The following is a 27,897-nucleotide window of genomic DNA, read 5'->3' as shown; positions in this document are numbered from 1 at the left end:
CCTCCATAATTCACTGATGCCTCTGGTCTGCAGCTTTCTGCAGTACCAGTAGTGGCCACAGTTCTTGGGGCCACTACGGCTGAGAACTTGTCACCCCTTTAAAGGCAAGGCAGCCTCTTCAAGCAGAACTTCAATGGATAGGAAGCTAATTTTTCAACTAACTGGATGATATAAATAGAACTGAAGAGTGGCAAATAGAGTTTAATTTAGATAAATGTGAGATATTGCATTTTGGTAAAATAAACAAGGGCAGCACTTGTACAATTAAAAGTAAGGCCTTGGGTAGTGTTGTAGAACAGACAGACCTAGGGGATCAGGTACATAATTCTTTGGAGTTTGCATCACATATAGATAAAATGGTTAAGGAGGAGTTTTGCACACTTGCCCTCATTGCTCAGACCTTTGAGTACAGGAGTTGGGATGTTATGTTGAGGTTATACAGGATATTGATGAGGTCTCTTCTGGAGTACTGTGTGCAGTTCTGGTCACCCTGTTACAGGATGGATATTATTTAGCTGGAGTGGGTTCAGAAGAGATTTACCAGGATGTTGCTGGGAGTGGAGAGTATAAGTTATAAGGGGAGGCTGGTTAGGCAGGGACCTTTTTTCACTGGAGCATAAGAGGTTGAGAGGTGACCTTATAGAGATTTATAAAATCATGACAATTATAGGTAAGATGAATGGCAGGAGTTTTTCCCTACGGTGGGGGATTTCGAGACTAGGGGCATATTTTTAAAGCGAGAGGAAAGAGATTTTAAAAAGACACAAGGGGCATTTTTTTTGTTCACACAAAAAATTGGTTTGAATGTGTAATGAACTTTTGGAGGAAGTGGTGGATGCAGGTACAAGTATAACCTTCTACTGACTGGAGTTATACCTGGCACAAAGGAAGATTGTTGTGGTTGCTGGAGACCAGTCATCCCAGGACATCTCTGCAGGAGTTCCTCAGGGTAGTGAGTGTCCTAGACCCAACCACCTTCAGCTGCTTCATCAACAGCCTTCCCTCCATCATTAAGTCACAATGGGGATGTTCACTGATAATTGCACAATGCTCAGCACCATTTGCAACTCCTCAGATACTGAAGCAGTTCATGTTCCAAATTCAGCAAGACCTGGACAATTTCCAGGTTTGGGCTGACAAATGGCAAGTAATGTTCACATCACACAATTATCAGTCAGTGAGCATTTTCAATGAGATAATCTGGTTACTGCTCCATGACATTTAATGGCATCCCGCACTATCAACATCCTGAAGATTACCATTGAGCAGAAGCTGAACTGGACTAGCCATATAAACATAATAACAGAACAGAAGCTAGGAAAACTGCAACAAGTAGGTCAATTGATTACCTAAAGTCTGTCTGCAACAATCAAGACAAGTCAGAATACTCCCCACTCACCTGGGTAAGTTCAGTTCCAACAACACTCAACAGGTCTGACACTATCCAGGAAAAAGCTGCCCAGTTGATTGGCACCACATCAACAAATTCTCATCACTGGCGTTTAATAGGCCATGGACTGCAGAGATTCACCATTCACCAAATACACACAAAAATACTCCTTAAACAGCACCATGACCCATCTTAAAGGATGAAGACAGCAGATACATGGGAATGTGATAACCTGCAAGTTCCCCTCCACATTATGCACTGGCCTGACCTGGAAATATGTCACTGTTTCTTCATTGTCACTGGATGAAAATTATACAACTTCCTCACTGGCAGCTTTGTGGGTGGACACACACCAAAACGACTGCAATGGTTCAAGAGTTCAGCTCATCAATACCGACTCAAGGGCAAATAGCAATGGCCAATGAATGCTGGCCCCGTCTATGAAGACCACACTCCATGAATGAAAGTTTAAAGGTGCTAGTATGTGATTTCTTCAATGCTATAGCCTAATAGCACTGCACAGCTCCAGTAAATTAGCCTCTGACTATTCTATGCCAACTAAAATTGGATTAGAATTTGCTGATCAAAAATTCAGGGAACCCAAGACAACAAGAAACTCCAGGGAGGTGGATTCTGAGTGGGATTCCACAACAGTTGGAACTAAATCTCTGTTAATTCTCATCCACATTAAATATCTGTATACCAAAACTGAAAGGCAGATTTATGAAATTTGCTGGCAACACTATAACTGGAAAATGTAACACTGATAAGTATTGCACATTGTCCAAAACATGCTTATCTTAAAAATACATTAAATGGAAGTCAATTTACAGAGAGAGATTTAATAAGGGATTTGAGATTGACGGCTTCCTCATCACTTTCAGGTTTGTGATGATGTGACTGGATTATAGAGTAGGAGAATGAAGTTATACTGGAACACTTTAATGCGCTGGTCAGACCACACTGGGAATAGTGTTGAATTATGGTCACATGCCAGAAAGAGCAATAAAACTGTTTCCAAATGAAAAGGGATTGAAATATAAAGTAAGATTAGAGGAGCTTAAGGGTGTTTAAGGGAGATCTCACTGAAGTATTAAATATCTATCGGTTAGGATAGACAAGACCACAAGATTACTACAAGTTTGAGAAAGTAGGGCCAAGAGATTAGATTGAAATGGGACTAAAGTGGTTTGAAAACAGATGTTTGAAAAGAAATGTTTCTGCTCAAAGATGAATGTTTGGAACGTGAAAGTGAACTTTACTCGGACACTCAGTACCATTGGAATTAGTCTGTTGCTGTAACAAGTGGGTCAGATGATTGGAGGTTGAGTGACAACTGGTCAAATGGCCTTACTCCTTAAGATTTCTTTTTCCTATTTTTCCCTAAATATCAACATTGAAAACAAAATGATGGGCAGATAACAATCTAGCTCATCAATCCAGCCCCACACTCTCAATCTCTGTAGTATTATGAATAAACTCTTCAAAGCCTTGCCTTCCTCCCAACCCCAACAGGAAAGTAACCTCCTATTTTCTTTGTTCACTTATGAGATGTGGGCAACACTGGCTGGACCAGCATTATTGCTCACTCCTGGTTGCCCTTGAGAAGGTCATGGCTGCCTTCTTGAACTGCTGCAGTGTGCTGTAGGTTGATCCAGAATGCTGTGAGAAAAGGAGTTGCAGGAGATTGATCTAGTGACACTGAAGCAACAGTGATGTCATTTCCAAATCAGGATGGCAAGTGGCTTGGAGAGGAAATTTCAGATGGTGCTGTATCCAATGCCCTTGTCCTTCTAGATGAAGTGGCCATTGGTTTGGAAGATGCTGTTTAAGGAGCCTTGGCAAATCACTGCAGTGCGTCTTGTAGATGGTACACACTGCTGCTACTGACCATCAGTGGTGGAAGAGGTGGATGTTTGTGGATGTGTTGCCAACCTAGTGGGCTACTTTGCTCTGGATGGTGTCAAACTTTTTGATTGTTGTTGTTCTTGCACCCATCCAGGCAAGTGAGGAGTATTCCATCACACACTTCTGACTTATGCCTTATGACTTATGAACAGACTTAGGGGATTTGGGAAGTGAAATACTCAACGCAAGGTTCCTAGTTTCTGACTTGTTCTTGTATCTGCAGTATTTATATGATGAGTCCAGTTCAGTTCTGATCAATGGTAAGCACTGGAACATTGCTAATGGGTGCAGTGGAATAAACTGAAAAATAGGGACAATGACAGGAGGAAAAGACCAGAAAATACTTCTCAAGCAATTAAAACTCATCCAGGAAATCAAATTGACTAGACGAGAGGTGAGTGGTGCCCTTAAGTTCCTTAAATTCTGTTAACTCGTGTTCATATTTTACCTGCTTATTTGAAAAGGTTTATTTCTGGTCCTAACTTCATAGTTATATTTCCATGTCCCCTGGTGTTTAAATCTTTCATCACAATGAAGAATCTTAATATGAGTGAAGAAGGGGGAGCCAGCAATGATATATTTTCCACGGCATGTGTATTCATACCAATTGTATTGCATTCAACACGATGAAATAGCAACATCTGGCACTGTCATACTGAAGCCTTTGACACCAAGGCTGCATTACTGAAGGTATTGTACTGGTATTAATTAAAAGAGCTCTATTAAAACCATTACCCTGTAGCTATTTGATTCAATAAACATTTATTCATGCAAACTGTTGCACTCAGTATGATGGAATGGCAACATCTGGCATCATTATATTGAAGATTCAATACTGTAAAATTGTAATTTACTCATGATGTGGTTCACTAGCAATTATCAGCAAACTGTTGCAACTGTATCTCCTGTCGAATACAGAACAATTCATCTGAAAAAGCATGCTCAGTAATATGTATAGATTCTAGCTTTAATTTGTAACATTATAAGGTAGTTTATGACGCAAAATAAACTTTAAGAAATCTACCTTTTATAGACTTATAATGCAGAAACAGACCACTCAGCAAAACCAAGATTGGTCCTTATTTTCCAAGCCAGCAGTTGGCCTAATCGCAAGCATCTACTGTATACCCATATCCCTTTATCACATGTTCCTTCAACTACTTGGCTAACCTATTCTTTGAACACTGATACAGTCACTGTTATAATCATTAACTCCTGTCACACATTCCACAGCCTCATAACTCTGCTCAGACCTACTCAGATTTTCAAGATCCTGCTGCAGGTAGAACATATAATGATTTCTATCCCAAGAATCTTTCTATCAGACTCTACAACATTTTGCGTTTTAGCGGTTACAGCACAGAAGGGGGGCATTCAGCACTTCGTGTCTATTCTAGCTCTCTGCTGGTCTCACTCTCCAACCCTTTCTCCTTAGCCCCAAAATATTTCTTTCTTTGAGTGCTTATCTGATCACCTTTCAAAGGCCACAACTGAATCTGCCTCTTCACACTCTCCTGCATTATATTCCAAATCGTAACTACTTGCATAAAAATGCCTACTGAATACCTTGCTTTTATCTGATAAAACAACTGTTAACCGCTGTTTTCAGTCACTCAATTAACTTTGTAACCATTCTGTCACTGTCATTTTTAGCTAATGCGCTTTAACTTTGTCAACAAATCTATTATGTATCACTTTTATTACTGCCTTTTGCAAGTCCATGTACACCAGCTGCATTTCCATCATCAATCATCTTAGTTTATTTATCAAAAAAACTCCAAAATGCTTGAATACAATTTGCCTGCAATAAATCTGTGTTGAATTTCCTTCATAAGTTTACACTTGTCCAAATGACTGTGAATTGTGACCAGGATTATCATTCATAAAAGTTTCCCCACCACTGAGTTTCAGCTGACGGCCTTTGAGTTGCTGGGTTATGCTTCCATCCCTTTGAGCAATGGTCTAACATTTAGATTAGATTTTTTAGATTACATTACAGTGTGGAAACAGGCCCTTCGGCCCAACAAGTCCACACCGACCCGCCGAAGCGCAACCCACCCATACCCCTACATTTACCCATTACCTAACATTACGGGCAATTTAGCATGGCCAATTCACCTGACCTGCACATCTTTGGATTGTGGGAGGAAACCGGAGCACCCAGAGGAAACCCACGCAGACACAGGGAGAATGTGCAAACTCCACACAGTCAGTCGCCTGAGGCGGGAATTGAACCCGGGTCTCAGGCGCTGTGAGGCAGCAGTGCTAACCACCGTGCCACCGTGCCGCCGTGCTATTCCTCAGTCCCTCTGCTACAACCTGAGGAGGATGAGAAAACTGTTGCCATTGCCTCTGCAATTTTCACCCTTAATCCCCTCAACATTCTTCGATGTATCCCTTCGGCTCCCATTGACTATACAACTGTAAATGAAACTAGATTCTCTAAGGGGCAGCACGGTGGCTCAGTGGTTAGCACTACTGCCTCACAGCGCCAGGGACCTGGGTTCAATTCCTGCCTCGGGCGACTGTGTGGAGTTTGCATATTCTCCCCGAGTCTGCGCGGGTTTTCTCTGGGTGCTCCGGTTTCCTCCCACAGTCCAAAGATGTGTGGGTCAGGTGATTTGGCCATGCTAAATTGCCCATAGTGTTAGGTGCATTCATCAGGGGTGAATGTAGGGAAATGGGTCTGGGTGGGTTACTCTTCGGAGGGTCGATGTGGACGTGTTGGGCCGAAGGGCCTGTTTCCACTCTGTAGGAAATCTAATCTAATCTAAAGATCTACACTTCATTAATTGTGCATCCATCCAGTATCTCCACTTTCAACATGATTTGAGCAGAATCTCCTTCCTTGGTAAAGACAGAGGCAACATACTCCTTTAGTACCTCAACCTTTCCTGCTGCCTCCATGCATATGTCCCTTTTCCATTCTTATTTGCACCAACCCCTCTTCTTAACACTCTTTTATTATTTAAATGGATTTTATACCAGCTGTAAGTCTTTTTCTCAAACTCCTTCTTTGCCTCTTTTATTTTCCCTTTCATTTTGTTTGTATCTCCTTGATACCCAGGGAGATCAGGCTTTGGTTTCCCTTTTGAAAGAATGCTTCCCAAGTGGCACATAGAGTCATGGAGGTCGAAATGATTGCCCCCTTCAGCCTATCAAGTCTGTGCTGATTAAAAACAACCACCTAAGTATTCCATTCCTATTCTCCAGCACTGGTCCCATAGCTATGTATGCCTTGACACTGCAGGTGTATATCTCAATACTTCTTCAAGCATGAGGGGTTCTGCCTCGACCACTACTTACAGACAGTGAGTTCCAGATTTCCACCATGCTCAGAATGAAAAAAAACTTTCCTCACATCCCCTCTAAACCTCCTGCCCCTTCCCCTGATCACTGATCCCTCCACCAAGGGGAACTGTTCCTTCCTGTCTGTGTCCCTTTTTATTGTATGCATCCAAATCATGTCCCCCACTCTGCTCTATCTCTACTGCTCCAAGGAAAACAATGCCAGGCTGCCCAATCTCTCTTCATAACCAAAACTCTCCAGCCATGGCAAAATCCTGGTAAACCTTCTCTGCACCTTTCCAGTGCTATCACATCCTTCTTACAATATGAATCTGAGCTCATATCTCCAGACCATCTGTCCAGACCTCTGGACTACTAATCCATAGCACAACTAGTCTGTTATTGCACCCTTTAAATCAAGCTTTCAAATTAAGATTTATATACATTACATACATATCTATAAAAACCACAGAATAGGAAGACAACCTGGGTGTTCGGTATTTTGCTCAAAGTTGCATTAATTTTGTAACATATGGCTTGGATGTTATTATCCTTATTAATGAAGTAATAGTTTCCAATGGCATCCATTTGCTCCTTTACTGTCTTGCCTTTCTATCTTTGATTCCAGGTTTCCCAGGTCAGCTCAGTTGCCAACCCACTGACATTTTCCATCCACAATTAAGTATTTATACTCTAGGTTGTTCCTTGCCTGATTCCATAAGTAACCTAAAGTTCATGATGAAATGTTCCCCTACAGACACTTGATCCACTTGACATAACTCATGAATCCAGAATTTGAGACAAAAACATATTGATCAATAAAATTCAGCTGAATGCACTTAAGAAACTGTTTCCCTTCCGTTTAGAAGATTCCTAACCCAGTCTACATTACGATAATTAAAGTCTCCCAATGTCATTACTCTGTAGCTTTTACAACTTTCTGGTGGCTCCGAACATACAAATAATGGTATAAAGATAACTTCTTTCTTGATTCTAACCAAATAGATTCAGTGTCGAAAAGTGTGGTGCTGGAAAAGGACAGCTGGTCAGGCAGCATCTGGGGTACGAGTCGACGTTGCAAGCATAAGGCCCTCATCCTTTCCAACCTATCACTGTCACCCTCACAACCTCCATCTACCTATTGTATTCCCAGCTATCTTCACCCCCACCCCCACTCCCTCCCATTTATCTCTCAGCTACCTTGGGCCACCCCCTCATTCCTGATGAGGAACTTATGCTCGAAACGTCGATTCTCCTGCTCCTCAGATGCTGCCTGACCGGCTGTGCTTTTCCAGCACCACATGTTTTGGCTCTGATCTCCAGCATCTGCAGGTCTCTCTTTCTCCAAATAGATTCGGTCCTTGACTCTTCCAGAACATCCACTGTCTCCAGCACTGTAGATTGCCTTTCTTTCCTCTCTGTGTTTGCTTATCAATTTGGGCTGGATTTCCAAAGTTTATTGAGACCAAGGCTAGAGGGATGGCTCTAGAGATTCCTGCAGCCAACTGGAATGACAATCTGGTCACATGCTTTCCACCCTGAGCCAAGTTTAAAACTTTAAGATGAAGACCGAAATGTTACCTACCTACAGGCTGTGGATAGCCAATAAAGGGTACTTAAGGCGTCCATTAAGACCTCGATGGACACCAACTCAGATTTCCCAAACAACAGCATGTTGCCTGTGGTGGCCAAAGCAGAACCACTGAGTGGCAGTGACTGATTGTGGGGTGCAAGTGCTCCAGTGGTGGTTTGTTTTTGGAAACATCCTACCCCACCCCCTCACCTCTGTCACTAAATCACAATGGCTACATTTACAGCTGCAGCCTACCCTGTGGGCAGAGATTAGCCCTCCTTCAGGATGGCCTGCCCAGCAGTTAAACTCTTTCAATTTGTGAGTTTTTAAGTCATGTTTGGAAGGCTCCTCAAGTTGGAGGCTTCCACTCTCTCTGCCCCACATGCATCGACAATTTCCACCATCAATGGGGGAACTGCCAATGTGTCTTGCTGGTGGGTGTCCTACTGGTCCTCTTAATCTCAGGAGCCCACCCATCAACTTTAATTGGACAGTGAGTGCGCTCTCTGCCATTCACTGACCGGACACTAAAAAGAAGAAAAATCCAGCCACCTGAATTCATCTATGTTTCATGCATTTTGTGAGCCAAGTCTCTGTTATTGCCACAATATGATATTCCCTTGTGACTCTCTGAACATACATGTCAAAGTCCTCTACAAACACGAACAGTCGGAAAAACTGACTTTTCGAAGATTTTTTAAAAACTCTGTCAGTGAAGCCTTTTCACTTTAGTGACATTTCCCAGGAGAGTTATTGATTGAAAATGTTGTTCGAGTGAATTGTAGGTTCAGAAATAATGTGGTTCGGCAATAAAGCCTACCATGTAATCAGACAATTCCCTGAGGCTTTGTATCTTGCCTCATTACTCTGGTAACCATAATTACAAATTACATATAGTTTCTTTCATATCCTCAGGCTGTTCCAAAATGCTCCTTAAACAACAAATTGTTTGTGAGCTATAAGCATTGTTGTTCTGAAAGCAAATGGATGGCAAATTTCCACACAGCAAGATGCCACAACTGCAATGTAACCCATGACAACTTAACTTACTTTTGAAGGATTGGCACCCACAAAAGGGTCAACAGCAACTAAGCTGGACTGCCCAAATCTACACCTCGATTATAAGTGCAGGACAATATTACGTGCACTGCTATGAGCAGCTCAGCTCAAACTCTTTCAGCCTCTCACCTACAAAGCTCTGGTGAGGCATGTGTTTTCACTTTTTAAAAGCTGTGATAACACTCAGCATGCTTGAAAACATTCAGAACAAAGCAGTGTGCTTAACTTATTCCCTGTCTCTGGACTCAACATCATTATTGCACTGATGTCTGCAGTATGTGTAATCAACAGAATGTTCAAGCAGCAAATCACCATGGTTAGTTCAAAAGCACTTGCCTCTTTTCCAATATCTATCACCAAGGCCAGAGTAACAACGTTATAGAGGAATATTAGAAGCTCCATGCTCCCATTTAGGTCACACACCAGCTTAGTTCACTGAGTCAGAACTATGGAATTGTCTACTCAGTACCTTTGTGTATGTCACATTAAGGGTTGCAGTGTTTCAAATGGAAAGACCCACAACAACAATGAGGGATGGAAAATAATGCAACCTTGCCTGTGTCTTCCACATCCCATGAACCAGTTGTACAAATGTCATCTTCCAGCTGTCCCAAAATTATGATTCTGCCTGGTTTTGTGCATTTTACCAGGCCTATTGAACAACCTTGATGTACTCTCCCCAGACCCTTTTTGACCTTAACCAACCAACTCAATGCAAGCCTAACTTGGATGAAATAGCCAAGTAGATGAGAAGTGTCATCAGAGATACATATTCAACCACATTATGAAGCTAACAATAAGGTTTCACATCTAGGGTAGCTTGATAGCTCAATGGTTAGCACTGTTGCCTCACAGTGCTGGGGACCTGGTTTCAATTCGAGCCTTGGGTGACTGCTTGTGTGGAGTTTGAACATTCTCCCCATGTCTGTGTGGGCTTACTCCAGTTTCATCCTGATGCCCAATGGTGAATTGACTATGCTAAATTGCCCTTACTGTTCATGAATCTGTAGGTTAGGTGCATTGGTCTGGGGTAAATGTAGGGGAATGGGTCTGGGTGGGTGAGTATTCGGAGGGTCAGTGTGGACTTGATGGGCCAAAGGGCCTGTTTGCATACTGTAGGGATTCTAAAGAGGTGCAACTAATGGAAATGAAACACATCTAACATTTATAAATATCAAACATGTGAAATTTTGAGATTATTGATAGGAATACAAAATATAACGCAATATACATTTTTGTGAAGTATTTTTATGATGTATTACTGACCATACGGAACTGAATCCACTCAGAGTGGTTGTAGGGTAATGTCCCTTCCAGATTCTCAGTCAGCTGGTTGTTGTCAATGAACTTATTCAGGGCTTTCAAGGAAGTCAAAACTTCCATCTGATAAAACAAAAGAAAACATACAGCATATATTTCATGTTATACATGTTAAAAGTGTAGTTACAAATTGAAGAACGTAATTCATCTTTCCTTTAGTTAAGACTTTTATCCTGCAAAAATTGGTTCCCTGGTCTAGAATTCCCTGGCAAGGAGCATTGTTTGTATTCAGCTCTACCTGCAAAATAGTCAATTCGACAAACCTTGAGATTTCATCAAATTAATGAAAAGAACACGAGGGGTTATAGACACAGGAGACTATAACTGCAGTTGTTCTTTTCATTCATTTGAGTTCAATCATAAAAATATAAAATAATAAAACACACAAATCTTTTAGTAAGGCTATAAATGCATGTCAATAGATAAATAGAGATTTACTACATCTGAATAAGTAACCTACTCCTAATTCTCTTTGCTCTTAACCTTCTACAATTGCCTGATTTCAAAAGTAGGGATAGTGTGCTTTTCCATGGAAATGAACAGTAAGTATAATGGGTCATTAAGGTGCAGCTTACTCAATTAAATCTATTTTTGTTTTAGTTTTATTTTGTCTTTTACAGGATGTGCACATCACCAGAAAGATCAATATCTGATATCCATCTGAAATTGCCCTTGGGAAGTGTTCATCAGCTGCCTTCTTGAAGCACTGCACTTCATACCATGTAGGTACATCCTTGGAGATATTAGCAAGAGAATTACCACTTTTTACCAGCAACACTAAAGGAATGGCAATATAGTTCCAAATCAAGATGATATGTGAGAGAGCGCTTGCATATGTTCTTGTCCTAGGAGGTATATCTCACAGGTTTGGAAGGAGCCTTGGCAAGTCATTGCAGGGCATCTTGTACATACTGTTACCATTGTGTGATAGTGCGGAGGGCATGAATGGGTTTAATGTAGTGGTTGGGCTGTTATCAAGTGGACTGCTTTGATTCGGATGGTGTTGAGTTTCTCGAGTTTTGCCAAGTTTTACACTCAACTAGGCATGTGGAAAGTATTTCATGAAATTTCTGAGTTGTGCTCTGCAGATAGAAGACATGCTTTTGAGGAGTCAGAATGTGAGTTAGTCGCAGCAGAACTCTTAACCACCAAACTGCTCTTGTAGGCAAAGTATTAATACGGTTGGTTCAGGTTAATTTCGAAAACAAAATTAAGGTGTAGAGAAAACATGCTGGGCAGAAAAATCAATAAATTTGTTTTTTTTATAAAGTGACCCATCTGTAAAATGACCATTAAGAACTGCCAAGCAAACAGTTGACAAGTAAAAATTTTGTTTCTTCACTTAAGAAACACAGTTGAAAGAGACAGACTAGGCCACAATTCCTGGTCACTGGAGAAGGGGAGGAGATCAAGATCAGCAAAAAGAGTTTTGGATTGCACTTTGTGATTGCCTTTGGTAACACATTCCACTTGGATTTCCTGAGCAGTTTCAATGGCACTTACAGATATTCTTGGATATTTCTCCAGTTTGAGAGTTGTCTCCTTCTCTGTCAGTATCAGCACACAATGAATGGAATGGGGAGCAAAGTCCTGCAGATTTGAACCAGAAAGTAATTAATCAGTTGAGACTTTGATACAAATGTATGTTTCTAAACCGAGAAACAATATCACATTTCCGGGATAACATGGTAACTAAACACACCTTCCATTTGAGTGGACCAATCGTAACTGCTGAATTATTTTTTAAATTGGAAAGGATCATTTTTACTGTGTGGATTTGAATCATCTTCCACATGGAACTTAAGGAGGACTCAGTCACAATGGCACCTACCTGACATACTGCAGGGATTGTAACAAAGTCAGCCAGCTAGATCTCACAGAATATGAGTTCCCTGATTGGGGCTGTAAATCTGATCCAATCAGGGAACCCTAGCTGACAGATAAAAAGGATGAGTGTCAGGGATACTACCACTCTGGTGCCTGATTCTGTATGGCGTAGTGCTATAGTCAAGGACTACTCATGTGTAAATAAAAAGATGCCAGCCTCTGTGGAGTTATTGTATATACCTTTTGTTTTAATTAATAAAAAGCAAAACAGACAGAATCTACTGTAGACTTGTCACACAGTCTTCTTCCCTGACTTACCTGCAGTTCAGGTAAAAGAGAGAGAGAAACAGAGAATGAGAGTGACAGTGAAAGAAAGAGAGAGACAGAGAGCACCTCTCTCTCTGTAACATATATAAACTTTAAACTAATAATGACTGTCAGTAGTCAGGTCACCATTGTTGAAGGATCCATGGGGCAGGCCATGGATCAAGGTGTGGTCACGTAGGCAATGAGAACTTCAAATTCTGCCTGAAGTGCTGGCCCTCTTGTTGTGGTGCTGGATTAGCCTCTGATGTCTTGTGGAGTATGCAGGTTGACTAGAAAATTCCAGCTGGACACTGGCGATAGTTCTTAATCAACCATTAACTCTCCTTAATAAATTAGTTAACAATTGAAGATGGAATGTCCCCATCTTGGAAAAATCACCTTGAGACAGGTTGGTGCTGACAAACAAACATAACATTTAGAGGCACAAACCTTTCGTCACCTCTCTGACCACAACCTTGCACTCTCATCTATAAATTTCAGCCTTTTCTTTCTTTTCATTTCTACGTTCCTTTCTTCCAATCCTCTGTTTACTTTCTCACGTTCCTTTCTTATATCTGTTCCCTTCCACTACTCTTCCTGTTCTCCTGATTTCTTGCACTCTGTCAGTTTTCTGTGTCGTTACATAGTTTGCCCGATTTGATGTATTAATCATCTATTGCATGCAAGAGAAACAGGCTGGAATAAGGATTGGAACTGGAGGTAGATTAGGAGACTGATGTCAAAGACAATGGCTGACTGGAATAATAAGGTGGGATGGGAGAGATTTAAACTTAGGGCCTATCTGTAAATTGTTTTTGCTCTATATAAGATAAATATATTGCTAATAATACCTTGAAATTGATAACGTGGGAAACTGAATTAAGAGATTAGAGAAGGAAACTTTGGTGACAACTGCTACGTCGATGTGTCAAAGCATACTGCGTCGCACACCCTACTGTAGACAACTTCCAATTTAGATAAATGATGTTTCCAGTTACAAGTTAATGGTTTAATTTGAATTTATAAGATAACAAAGAGGTAAGACTATTGGATGTGAAGTCTAAGGGACAACATGATTGAGGTATACAAAATTGGGATGTGTAGAGATAGGGCAGAGAGGAGGAAGCTGTTACCCTTGGCAGAGAATTCAAAAACCAGGGGTCACACATTCAAGCTAAGTGGTGGAATGATTAGAGGAGACATGAGGAAAAACCTTTTTTACACAGAGGGTGTCTGGAATTTGGTATCTGAGTTAATGTTGGAGACACTGACACAAAAATACCTGCAGTACTGTAAGCTTCAGGGCTATGGGCTGTGTGCAGGAAGATGGGATTAGAAAGGGCATTTGGACAAGATAAGCTAAATGCCCTGCCCTCCTATCTGCTGTAGCGTTTCCATGGAGAATCAAGGATCACAATACCAAATGATGTAAAGGGAGATCCAAGTTTGTTTGAAGGAGGTGCTTTTTTTTTTTACCCAGAGAATAATGAGCCTGTAGAACAGGACTTTCAGTGAACAGAGATCCCTGAACTCCTTCGTGAAAATTTCTGGCTGGATTGAAAATCACCTCATGCAAAAGGCAAGCTTCCTGTAACCTAGATCAGGGCCAGTTTGATCTCTTGGACTAGTTTCCATCATCTAAAAAGAGTCAGAGAGGAATTCTCCAGATTAGTTTTCTTCAAACTGCTCTGGGCAGGATATCAAATGGTTTCTGGGAGAGCTGGGAAAAGTATTCATTGTGTTACACTTAACGTTAGTGCATCAGGATATATGGATGATTCCTTTGCTGTCTAATGCTAATTGTTTGTTGCTAACAACAATAGGAAGGAACAGTTAGTCTCTAAAATTATATTGCAATCATTTCATAACAAATATCTATCCATGTTCACCTGAAGCGATCCTAAAGCTTTAAATAATGCAACATGTGGTGGGCGCCTCCTGGCATCTATAACGATTGTTAATCCCAGATCTTGAACTTCTTTCCTGGGAGAAGAAACATTAAGAATAAAGTTAAAGAATCTTTGTTGTGCAATCGAGTTAGCATTTCTGCTTTCAATAACGATTTATAATCACTGGAATTATTAGCTGTGGATGTCCAACAACAAAACTAAGGTACAGTTTCCACATAAATGTCAGGGAATTCCAGCTGGAATTTGTTCACTTCACAACTAATATGAGAAATTTCCACTTTTTGTTTTAGCCATTAGCTTATAACTGACAGTATTTTTAACCATTAGTTCCAGATGGGGTATTTCGAAAGCATAAATGAGCAAAATGAATAATATAAGGAGAAGTAAATCATCTTCAGAACATCTTGATATGCATTTATAACTATACTCTTGTGTCACTGAGTCAAAATTCTCTAATTCCCCACCTAATACTGTTGTAGCAACATTATCACCTGAGATTGCAGTGATTTATGGAAAATGGTCATTACTATATTCAAAGCAATCGAGCTTGATTAGAATAGAAAACAGTGTCAGCACTATCAATGCCCATAACTATATATAAGATAATAATTGCTGGCTGCTGAAAACTAGCTTTGAATGATGGGAAGCAACTTAATGGTCTGGCATTTCTCATGTCTCTACAGTGGAAGGTTCATTTCAAATCCCACTCCAGCAATGTAACTTACAAAATTGAGACTGACAGTTCAGTGCAGTACTATGCAATTGCTATGTGATTGGAGGTGTCTCTTTCAGATGAGGTATAAAAGTATCTTGGGCACAATTTCAAAGAAAGGTAAGGAAATTCTGCCTATGCCCTGGCCAATACTTAACCTTCAACTAATATCCCGAGAACAGATGATCAGATCATTATTGTCACATCACTGGAACTTGGCTGTTACATTCTCTTCATTACCAGTAGGGACTACACTTTGTTGTTTTCAAAGTTGTTTTTGCAATATCCCAAGGCTGCAAAGAGGATAAAATTCATGTCTGTCTTTACTTCCTAAGTACATTCAAAATGAAAGCTTTATTCTCAGTAGGTGGCAGTACTAAACAGTTAGTGTTGATTCCTATATGCTTCTATTCCACACACAATGGACGAGATAACACATCCTTAGAACAGGATACCAGAAGGACACAAAATAAAATTTGGACACTACGATGAATGCAATTTTACCAGTTTTCTGCATTATTTTGACAGTAAATAAGTCAAAGTCAACTGCATAACAGAACTTCACCCTGCCATTGACAGCCCAGTATTGTTCTGATTGTCTACCACACCCAGATATCATAGTTAGTATTCAGGTAGCTTGTTATTTTAAATTAGTGCAACTTGGCTACAGACATTTTTGAGTCATTGCAGTGTTTAGGATATAGGTACAGTTATGGATTTTGATCTGGTGCGAGTGGAGGAATCGTGCTGTATTTCTATGTGACAATGGTGAGTGGTTTGGAGTGGAATTTGCGGATGCTGATGTCCCCATGCATCTGCTGCCCTTGTCCTTCTCAGTGGTAAAGTGTACAGGTTTGGAAAGTGCTGCCAGGCTTGCTCTCCCGAAACAGCAGCAATGCTAAAGTGCACCATGAGGTAATAAATTGTGGCTGAATGGAATTCTGCTGCAGCTGATGGCCCACAGCCTCTCATACACGTCCAAAGTAGAGCTGCATGATCTGTTCTTAATCTATCCTATTTAACAGTGGGTAGTTGTCCCATTGATGAAGACAAGGCCACATCAACAAGGTCGGTGAAGTTGAGACCACATTGGTTACTCCCTTTTATTGATTACTGTACCCAGACTATCACAAGCTCAGACTAGCAGCTATGTTCTTCAGGACTTAGGCAGGGCAGTCAGCAGTCAGCTACCAATCTATTTTTCTAGTCAATCAAAGTCCACTGTTGAGATTCTCTTGCCCTTGTGAGCCCGAGTGCTTTATCAAAGTGGGTTCAGTTATTTCCCATGGTAGTTAATAGCAAGCCTTATATACATATGCCAGACTCGGAAAGGATGACAAATTTTCTTCCACACAGTACATACACAGATCATATGGCTTTTTTTACAACAATCTAATAGTTTTATGAGTTTCAATGGTGAGATTAGTTTCTTTTTTTACTATAGATTGTATTTAAATTCCCTAAACTGCTATAATAGGTTTTAAACTCATGTCTCCGGAGCACAAGTCCAAGTTTCTGAATTATTAGTCTCGTAACGTTTCCATTATGCTACCACTACTCAATTTTTTACAACTGAGGACTGAAGATGTTGAGTTTGAAGTTAATACTGCTAGTGAGAATATGCCTCACTTTTGAGGTTCCCATTGTTTCAGCACCAAACCTCTTGAACCACAGGACTCTCTTTTTAAAGCAAGTATCTAAACAAGCCAAGACCAAGTCTTGTCAAATAAACCTCACTTCCTGCCTGGTCTGAATAATCCAGCCAAGTCTGAGTGAAGCTGCATTTATTTTTTTGGCTGGCCAACGCTGTTATGACTGATGTAATTTTCCTACTACTAAACACATCAGTCTGCTTATGCAATAGAGTCGGGCTTGATTTTCTCCGAAGTGAAGTAAGAGCTGAAAAATGTGCGTTCCCTCTGAGATTGCAAAGTCTTTCTGTCGTCAAGCAACAACAACCAAAGAAAGTTTCACCTGGGAATGTTGTACAAGTACAGGAGGAGCCTGGCAAGGTCATCACTGGTGACGGTTTGACTCTGCAAAAACCTGTTATCACTGCAGACTTGTAACACAGCTCTCCCTGCTTTATCTCTGCTTCCTGGAAAGATCAGAAAAGAATGTGAAGTTACTTAATACATTCATGCTACACCAGACATCCAGCTTTCTTATAAAATCACTTTGACACATGCTTAATATCATATTTTACCAATTATATTTCTTGTAAGCATAAAACATGTGTATATGTAATGCAGTTACAGAGTGAGCAACTTCTTAACAGCTGCAATCATCTCCAAGGATGAGGCTTTTCCAATACATGCAGAACAAAACAGTTTTCAGTTACTCATACAGTTGTGGCTGGGCCATCATTAATGAGCTGCCATTTTGTACAAGTGTGTCTATTTTCCAATTAATTGGTGTTTAGGTTATTTGGCTGCTACACATAATGGAGGTACATAACCAATGGAATTTTTTTTTTGAAAAACAAGTCAACTGGAATTTTATAGAGAGGTAGTAGGCCTACACGCCAGCTAAAGGTCCACCTCTGCCTGTCCTGGAAACCCTGAGCTAAGTGGATGGCTAGACTGCAGGCAATTCTCCAATCGGGGCAGCGCCAACAACAGTGGCCACATATATCGTCTCTCATCACAATATTGCCCAGTGACAGGGTCCAATCGCTGTCAGAAGAATCAGCTCCTAATGTGTCCTTGCTTTTACATTTGATGCTGATATTTTGACTGGGATGCAGGATACCTGGTAAACAAGCAGCTCCTGAATGTAGCAAATCACCGTTGAGGTCCAGGCAGCGTGTTGCGAACCTCTTCTGATGATGTTCTGATATGGGAGAGGCACTGCTTGTTAAACTTGCACCAGGAGACAGTGAGATTGTCTCAGTTCTTTGACTCAATGGGACCGGAGTATCTGGCTGAATCCTGACCTCTTTACTAACGTCTGTTGGAGAAAAGAAAGGAGTATGTTTGGTTATTCTGCTGACGAGAGTTGGAGGCTTTATGGTCATGTCACTGGACTAGTAATCAAGAGGCCCAAGTGAATGTTCTAGTTACATGGATTAAAATACTATACTGGCAGATGGAGAATTTTGAATGCAATCAGAAGTTAAATGCTGGTTTAATGGTAACCATTAACCAAGGTGAATTGTAAAATTCCATCTGGTTCTTTAATGCCCTTCAGGGAAGGAAATTTACCTGGGTCTGGCCTACAGGTGACTCCACACCCACAGCAATGTGACTGACTCTCAATTGTCCTCTGAAAGGCCTAGCAAACCATTCAGTTCAAGGGCAATTAGGAATGGGTGACAAATGTCAACAATACCAACATTCCATGCAAGAAAATAAATACGATGCTCCTGGCTTTACTAATAATCAGATTTCCTTAAAACAAAAAAAACTTTCCTTCAAAAGTACAATATTTACCAGTGAAAAGACTACAGATCCTAGCTACACTTACATTATTTTTTTTCTGGAAATGATCACTACTGGGAAGGCTGGTATGCTGGTGTTTACTGCAGTCTCCTTTGTACCAACCCCAATGTATGTCAATGGGATATGGAAGAGAACAGCATAGATGTCAAATGGAATGTCAAATCACTGTTGCCTACATCAGCTCCCTAGCATCACTTGGAGAGACACCATCACTGATGACGAAGTGCTAGAGAGGACGTTGTGACAAAGAAATGATAGAGACTGGCATAACACGTATTTCCAGATATATGACCTGCGAGAGTGGTAGTAGAATATACACCATCTGATGGAAAAAATATTAAGAGTTAAGGTGAACGCTCCAAACCAAGGTTGGAGCATTGTCTTGTGTGTAATCAAAAGAACAAAGTCTAAGTTTTGGAATATAGCATCAGGGCAATGGCTGTTTTCCTTCAGCCATTATAGTGAGTAATGTAACTAAGCAGCATGCTTGACCATTTCAAAGGACCACTTAGAGACAACCAACTCAGGCAGAACTTGTTCTTTACGGATTCATAACATCACCTTGCAAGGGCCCTACCCCTGGACCGAGAGACCCAGGTTGAAGTCCCACCTGCTCCAGAGGTGCATAATAACATTTCTAAGCAGGTTGATCAGAAAAATAGGTTAAATGTTGAAAAAACATAACCTTGTGTCTCTAACAGTTGTTGCCTACTTCCGTCATTAAAACAAAAAGACGTTTTAAGAAACATATGTCACACAATTTTGTTTTATCTTCAAAGGATCCATGAAATGAGTCTTCAATTCCTGGAAACTCCAAAACAATTGGAATAGGAATGGAATCACTATGAGTAAAATTTGTAGCTTTCTCAATGGCTGTGAGAGATTATTCTGGATCAAAAAGGCCAGGAAGATCCCTGGGGGCTAATTTCTCTCAGATGCGGACAGAGAGCCAGCTGTTGCAGATTGACTTGAATATCAAGAAAATCAGGTCAGGTCATCAATAATTGTTAGCTATTCTCTTAGTCTGGCCTGTATGGAGGCAACTTCAAGGCACTTAAATTCATTTTAAGAACCATTACAAGGGTCTTCACTTCAGATTTCATCTATTTGATACCAATGAAAAGCATGATTACTGACAAAGATAGATATGATCAGGCTTGTTTTGAATGTTTCTCATAATTTAGCAACCCGCTAGTACTCTGTTTAGAGTCACAGATGAAGAAAATGTACTTCTGTGAGGTCTAAGAGAATAGGCAACAACACTGAAAACCAAATATGATTGCTACCTTAAGGGAAGATAATTGGAAGGATATTGAAAAAGATGCATTTCAATTCTAAACATTTTGATCATATGTAAAGTGAGCTATAATAATATAATAAGCATTAGAGACTGTTAGTTCCAGCGAATAACCTAGTTGTACAGCATAATTTATACATACAATATGTATTATTTAAGTAGTACCCATGTAATGTATTCTGCACACAGCAGAGTCTAATGGTTTATCTTCAGTTCGTCAGCACTGAAACTGATCAAAGCAAAACATTCTTTGCTAAATTTATTATGCACCTATTAGGATTCTTAAATTGAACTTCATTTTCAAAAAGAAGAATAAGGTGACTTCTAAAACTTGTTCATCCACAAGATCAATTCTGAAAATAAATACAAAAGCAGCACACACTCATTCAGTTCAAATGACAAGCTCTTGGATTCAAATTATTCATAAAAATTTGCCTGCCTGAGCTATTAATTTCTGTTCTTCTATCTTGAGACCCAATTCGACCCTATTTGTATTTCATTACATTTAAAAGGGAGGGAACTCTAAATGAAATATGGATCCAAAATGACAAAGTAAAGTCATGCCTGGATTGAAACAGATTATTAAAATAAACTGAAAATAGCTGTAAAGAAAGAAGCCACAACCAATAATTTAGGCTTTAGTCAGTTCTTCAGTGTAAAGGATTGGAAGTGTCTCTGAGAAAGCATTTTCCAGGGATTTATGACAAGACATAGACACTACAGCACCCATCTGTAATGTGTTCTGCACGCACACATACACACACTTCTAATGGTTTATATTCTGTTCCTCATGATTCAATCTAGTAAAGCAAAACATTCTTTGCTAAATTCGTTATGCATTTTTAGAAACTGTATAGGAGTAAGTATTTCATGCAGATTTGAGTTTTCTGCATTTTTCTATGATTAGCTTTACAGTCAGCTGTAAATACCTGTATGAAAAGTCAACAGTCCTGGCTCAATTCAGCCCTCTGAAAGTTTTGAGCTGAAAAGATTGGTTTACATTCACCTAATGTTGATGTACTGGGCAAAAGTGAGGACTACAGATGCTGGAAACCATGGTTTAGATCAGAGTGGTGCTGGAAGAGCACAGCAGGTCAGGCAGCATCCGAGGAGTAGGACAATCGATGTTTCAAGCAAAAGCCTTGAAAGGTGTTTGCCCGAAACATCGATTTTCCTGCGCCTCGGATGCTGCCTGACCTGCTGTGCTCTTCCAGCACCACTCTGATCTAAACTAATGTTAATGTACTGTTGACCCTAACTTTCTATTTCACTTTTGATAGTTTTTCAATTTCCTGGTTGCTATAAGCTCACTGGTTATTTCTTTATTTTCTTAGCTGTTTGCCACATTTATAAAACTAAAGTGAAATGATCAAGTATGAGTTTGTGTACAAAAAATGTAAAGTCCAACTTCAATGCTTGAAGTGTGAAGGACAAAAACACATGGCAGCCCCTTGATTTTTATGTATATAATAGAATGAGGATTTCTGCACTATGGATCTGTATAATATTCTAATCATCAGAGCACACAACAATGAGGCCTTTCCACTCAAAAAAATGCACATTGCTGAATCATCTCTATTGTAATAGTGAAATATTATGATGAGTTGCGTTACCTGCTAAATTGCTGCTGCTTTAGGATCTATTATTGCTTTAAAGGCACTATACAAATAAAAGTTATTGCTGCTGTTCTTTATAAAGCATTGTGTCCACTAATGAGCATGTGAGGGGCAGAATGAAGATCTGATGATGCAAATATGAAAGTGTTACATCCAGCATATGACCATCACATGGAGAAGGCACAAAGTATTATAAATGTAATGCAATCTTTAACTTAAAAATGAAGCAAGTCATGCAATGTGATCTGTCCGGGGGTCCTACATTTACAGTACAAAAATTTACAGTCTTTCATAAATATCTGGATGTCTACAGAGAGAACCTAAGAAAGCGACTTTAAAGGGATAAACTGTATATGCACCAATACATCCTAACTGTACTCCTGTCAGCAAGGGAGATTTGGTATCACTTTAAAAAGAATACACAGGGCCGAATGTATTTATGGCAGCAGCCCATTTGAGAAGCAGCAGATGTTGGCAAATGGCTTAACCTTTGCTCTTGTAGTTTAGGATATCACCTGACTGGTTCAATGGATTGCTGTTTTGTATCACACACCAAGTTTACAATGTTGTCATGTATATAGCAATCTACAAAGAGAGCTTGATGACCTGAAATGTTAATTTAAATAAAAACATGCAGTCTAGGTGATAACTGGTCGTGATTTGTATACCAAGCTTTAAGTTTTCTGTTATGGGTGGGCATAGGCTTTAGATCTGACTGTAACTTGAGGATACGTTTACTCTCAGAATTATTTAAATGTATCTTTCAGATGTCTACATGCTTAAAATGTGTTCTGTTTTAGCTTTTATTAGGGGGGATTTTAAAACAAAATGGTAGCAAAGTGTGTTGGTTTTGCACAATTAGTGTCCGTATGGAGTAATTGTTCCAATATAAAAGCACTGTTGTGCTACTGAGACTTTATAAAGCTCTGGTTAGGCCCCATTTGGAGTACTGTGTCCAGTTTTGGTCCCCACACCTCAGGAAGGACATACTCTGGAGCGTGTCCAGCGGAGATTCACACGGATGATCCCTGGAATGGTAGGTCTAACATACGAGGAACGGCTGAGGATCTTGGGATTGTATTCATTAGAGTTTAGAAGATTAAGGGGAGATCTAATAGAAACTTACAAGATAATACATGGCTTGGAAAGGGTGGATGCGAGGAAATTGTTTCCGTTAGGCGAGGAAGATTCTTGTTGTCTCGAGGAATTAAGGGCTACGGGGAGAACGCTGGTAAGTGGAGCTGAAATGCCCATCAGCCATGATTGAATGGCGGAGTGGACTCGATGGGCCGAATGGCCTTACTTCCGCTCCTATGTCTTATGGTCTTATCTCTTACATTCTCCTTCTCAGATGTTGACAGATCTGCCGTGTCATTTTCTGTACTTATCAGAACATTTGTTGTCTGATAAGTGTCCACTCACCAACTCCAATCCCCACTTTCCCTTGTTTTATCATAACTTTACTTTTGTTTGTTTCCTCGATAACGTCATGGTCATTGGTCCACTGAATTTCTCTCTTTTGCTTCATCCACAATTCAAGAGGCCAATGAAAATTTAGAGGAACTCTGTACAAAACCAATGAATCTACACCCCCCCCCCCCCCCAAACCATCCCCCACTCCCCCCCCATCCCAACCCCTAACTCCCCGATCCCACAAACAACATAAACATCCACTTCCAACAAATAACCTGAAAACTTTAAAAATCAAAGTTTGGTATCAGCTAATTCTTTCCTGCAGAGAGATTGAGGCAGTTGTCTAATGAATTATAGGGTGGGATTTTACAGAACTGCAACGACAGACAACTTTTTAAAAAAAGTTTAATACGGGGATTGCAAATTAGGTCTTTGAATCATTGTTTGTATTTGTACTTGTTTTGTGAATGAGATTTTTTTGGGAGGAGAAAGGAAAACCTGGAAAAACAGCCAATAGCGTACTGACTGCAGACAGACTACGACAGTAAAGATTTAATGTTTTATTTTAAAACAAGTTCCATTGCATGATTCTTCACACTAAAATATAAAACATGAAAAAAAAACAAGTTTAAGAAAAAATTTTTAAAAATATATTTTTCTACCCTTAACAAACATGTGATAGAGTTTAATTCCCACTTTAGCTATAGTTGCCATATATATAGGTTTATCCGTTTTTTGTCAAAATTGGACTATACAAAATTTTTTGAACCATATTAATGCACAGACAGGGAGTATCGATAATTTCTAGAGTTGCGTATAAAAAAAACAAAAAAGAGAATAATGTCAGCGCAGGCTTGAAGGGCCAAAAGGCCTTGTTCCTTTGCTATATTGTTCTTTGTTCAATCTTGATGCAACATGCAGGACACAAATTCTAACGGGAAGAAAGCAGCAACAAATGAAAAGGAAAGTAAACCCACCTCATAGGCCAAGTCTTTACAGAGGTTGGTGGCAGACCTACCTGGACCAAGTTTTGCTTCAACCTTTAGGTTGATATAGGAGCTTTAAGGTTGCCATGGGTTCCATACGTGGACCTGGAGCACATGAGGGCACAGTGGAGCTAAATAGAAGAGCAAAGAGGCCATGGCAATAGGTGAAGTCATGAATAGGTGTCGATGCTATTTGGGTGCGGAACTGAAAGATTAAGGGACTGTGAGTGATGAGAGCCTAATCAATTTTAATATAACCTTATCCAAATCTCTGAACTGTGAGAGGAATTGTTCGTTAGTTCTGCGTGGCACTCAGCAGTCTGTGGGCAGTTGGTATATGCCTAGCACATACTAGGCCTCTCCCTCTCTGCCTCCCTAACACCACTCCTATCCAACACAGGCATCCCTATGAAAATCCAACCCATTTGGGCTGTTTATCCCCACTAAGCGCAGAGTTTGGAGAACTCCTGGCTTGGCACAGGAGCCTGTGAAACAAAAAAATTCAAGCCACTGAATAAACATACATTTTGAGATAAGGAAAGGATTTTGGGTTGTTTTTTGCTCTTATGTTTCTCCAGTTATGAGAGAATAACTGCCACCATGAGAAATGTTGGGAAATTATAGCTCAAGTCCGTTATTGCTGTTCACACTGTTGCACCTCCTGTCAGTGGAAAAGGAGTGAAAAGACCACAACTTGGACAAACTTTTCCCCCATTCTCTGCATAAAAGTAACTGGTAGTTCCAAGTGGTCTATTGTCAATCACACTTCCAATATCAGCCTACTCTCGTTATTAAAGCATGCTTCAAAATCTATCTCCGTTGCAATGTACATTGTCGATGGTTTTACACAGTACTGAATGTGCAAGCGAATGACACCTGCTATTACTGCACTATGACCAAATGCAAGCAGGTTGTTGTGACTGACGCGAAGGAATGTTTTAATATGAAGCTGCCAGAACTTGGGAGTGCCAGACTGGGACATATTATTGACAAGGTTGACATCTGTAAAAAAAAGGGTGGACTTCACAAGTCACAGCCTTTTGTTTGATGAGTCAACTCCACAGGTTACTAATTAGGTAGCTATTTAGCAATAAAAGTTGAGTTGCACAGAGACAAAACTGAAGATGAAGGATCAAGTTTAGCTTATTCAACCTTAGCTTATCGTAGTAATTAATAATTAGCATTCATTTGAGTTTAAGATCCTTTGTTGATAACATGGGGCTTGTGCCAAATTCAGGCCAAGTGCTTCATACCTGGAGCCCTTTTCCTATCTCATTCCAGACTATCATTCAGATTTGGCCTACCAGTAAGTTGTGTTTGCCAAGCCTGGTCAGTAAATGGTTAGAAGCTCGGACAGTCTACAGATGGTCGTAGACTGGAGTGTACTACCTATTTGGCCGAAGGAAGCACTGCTAAATTAGAAGAAGAAAAATAACTTTCTCCACCTTGAAAAAAAATGCTATAAATCCAAACAAATTAATAAACAAAGAACTGTGGATGCTGAAGATCTGAAACAAAAAGGGGAACTGTTGGGTAACTCAGCAGGCCTGACAGCATTCATGTTGGAGGGTAGACAGGGGGACAGGAGGGAGGGTTCCTTCCTTGTTTAAATTAGCTTTGCCCCGATATTGCAGAACAGTCTGGGTGTGAAGTGTTAAGTCCATGCATGGTTTGGGGTATCTAAGACATCGGCAAGTTCCACGCAGAATGATTCACCCTCATGTTTTTCATCTTTTGTACCAGGTTAAAATTTAATTTACTTGAATCAAGCCCAGTCCATACAATGCTGACTACGTCACCAGGTCAATATTCTTAAAGTCTGCTCATTGTGATCAGTTTAGAAGGCTTTCCAAATTATCTTCCACACTTTAGCCAATTTAGTAGCAGTCGGAGGATTGAACACACTAATTAAAAATCCTCATTAGTATAGATGAACCCATTCTCATCTGGATTTTAAAATAAAATTGCATCACTTTATCACACATAAATACATTGAGGAATAGTTTAATGGAAAATAAAAGAAATGGGTACAATTTATTGCACTGAGTCATGATTATGGTATTGAGGATTTTAGCAATAACCTAAACTTATCCTAACTGGGTCACTTCTGAGGACATTTTGAGTGAGAATAAAAAAAGCACCTAAAAACAGTATCTCTACCCCAGGATGACAAAATCCAACCGTCACTTTGGCTCATGAAATTATTGCGAATAACCTTCCTTTTACTGTAATGGATCTGATTCGGTTTTCCATTTCAAAACACTTTGCAGGTTGGCAAAACATAACCCTAAGTTTATGATATATTATTTATGTATTAGAGACCGTGGATAACATCCCTCATAGTCTATACAATCATCAACAATTTGTCCATCTGCTTTGGACATGCTCCAGTATCAGGAATTGAAATGTATCTTTTATTCTTGTTTCACAAGACTCCAGGACATGACCTCTGTCATTGAATCCATCTTTCTATGGTCTGAGATGAAGCACTGCCACAGCTTCACTGTGCTATGCATTTATCATCATCAAAGGCACCAGATTTACACTGTAGAATAAAACTGTCAGTGGTGAGTACTCTTTCATCTGGCAAAATTGATTGTGATGTAAGTAAGACTGATGATCAGGGATCTGAGGGCAGGGATGATGAAACAGCTTCACTCACAAAAACTCATCAGTGGCTGGAATGCAAACTAAAAATGTTCAGCATTGAAAAGCAGTCACTGAAATGAAAGAGCTGCACTTTTGATGTACTTTGTCTCAGCACATGATCAGTACCTCTGTACATACACAATGAAAATATGTGAATGAATTACTTAAATATTTCTGAAACATCTGGTCTGTGGTAGATTTTGTGTACCCATACCCCTTAATGTTTCTTGATAACCCAACATCATTAACTAATTCTAAATTATTACCAAATGTGCTCCAGTTATTGATGCATTTAAGGGAAAGCTCGGTAAATAACTGAAGGTGAAAGGAATATTGGAACACGCTAATAAGTTTAAATGAAGAGGGATGGGAGGAAACCCCTATGGAGTATTAAGACCAGCAAGGAGCTGCTGGGCCAAATGGCCTGTTTCTGTGTTGTACATCACATAGAAATTTTTGCAGTTTTGAGAGGTGACCTGATAGAGGTTTATAAAATCATGAGCAACATGGATAGGATAAATAGACAAAATCTCTTCCCTGGGATGGGGCAGTCCAGAACTAGAGGGCATAGGTTTAGGGTGAGATGAGGAAAGATATAAAAGAGACCTAAGGGGCAACTTTTGCATGCAGAGGGTGGTTCGTGTATGGAATTAGCTGCCATAGCAAGTGGTGGAGGCTAGTATGATTGTAACACTTAAAACGCATCTGGATGGATATATGAAAAGGAAGGGTTTGGAGGGATATGGGCCGGATACTGGCAGGTGGGACTAGATTGGGTTGGGATATCTGGTCGGCATGGTAGAGTTGGACCGAAGGGTCTGTTTTGGTGCTGTATATCTCTATGACTCTATGACTCTATATGTTGGATCAATACTAAAATATTCCCCACTTTGCAAAGTGTCATATCCTGCCTAACTTGTATTCTTTGGCTTGTGTGCAAACACATAATAAAGATGTACTTACCTATGGAATAACAACCATAGGAAGGTGGCAGAGTTCTTAAGTTTTATCTGTCAGAACAATTTTGGCAATCACTGAAAGGTTTGAAATTTCTAGTAAGAGAATTAAAGCTGACTACCCTAAATGCAAATATTTATTAATAACTGGAGTTTGTTTAAAAATAGAGGTTACAGAGTTCTGTTTTCCTTTATTTAATCATGGTACCAACAATAAATTCTTCATTGCTCCAAAAATGGCTTTGCT

General features: G+C 40.0%; 1 protein-coding gene across 4 annotated transcripts in view; it reads right to left on the bottom strand.

The window, feature by feature from the left end:
• LOC122560020 (pleckstrin homology domain-containing family G member 4B-like) overlaps positions 1-27,897 on the bottom strand; it is a 177,331-nt gene that overhangs the window by 50,195 nt on the left and 99,239 nt on the right. For all 4 annotated transcript variants that reach the window (XM_043710177.1, XM_043710178.1, XM_043710179.1 and 1 more), the window contains 5 exons: positions 18,045-18,242; positions 17,268-17,391; positions 14,561-14,654; positions 12,042-12,128; positions 10,485-10,601 (listed from right to left, as the gene is read on the bottom strand). In XM_043710177.1, the coding sequence (XP_043566112.1) occupies positions 10,485-10,601; positions 12,042-12,128; positions 14,561-14,654; positions 17,268-17,391; positions 18,045-18,242 (620 nt within the window). The remainder of the gene's footprint in view (positions 1-10,484; positions 10,602-12,041; positions 12,129-14,560; positions 14,655-17,267; positions 17,392-18,044; positions 18,243-27,897) is intronic.

The sequence above is a fragment of the Chiloscyllium plagiosum genome, chromosome 20, assembly GCF_004010195.1.
Source record: "Chiloscyllium plagiosum isolate BGI_BamShark_2017 chromosome 20, ASM401019v2, whole genome shotgun sequence".
NCBI classification, from domain to species: Eukaryota; Metazoa; Chordata; class Chondrichthyes; order Orectolobiformes; family Hemiscylliidae; genus Chiloscyllium; species Chiloscyllium plagiosum.
Note: the sequence above shows the minus strand (reverse complement) of the source record. Positions and strands in the feature narration are given on the sequence as shown.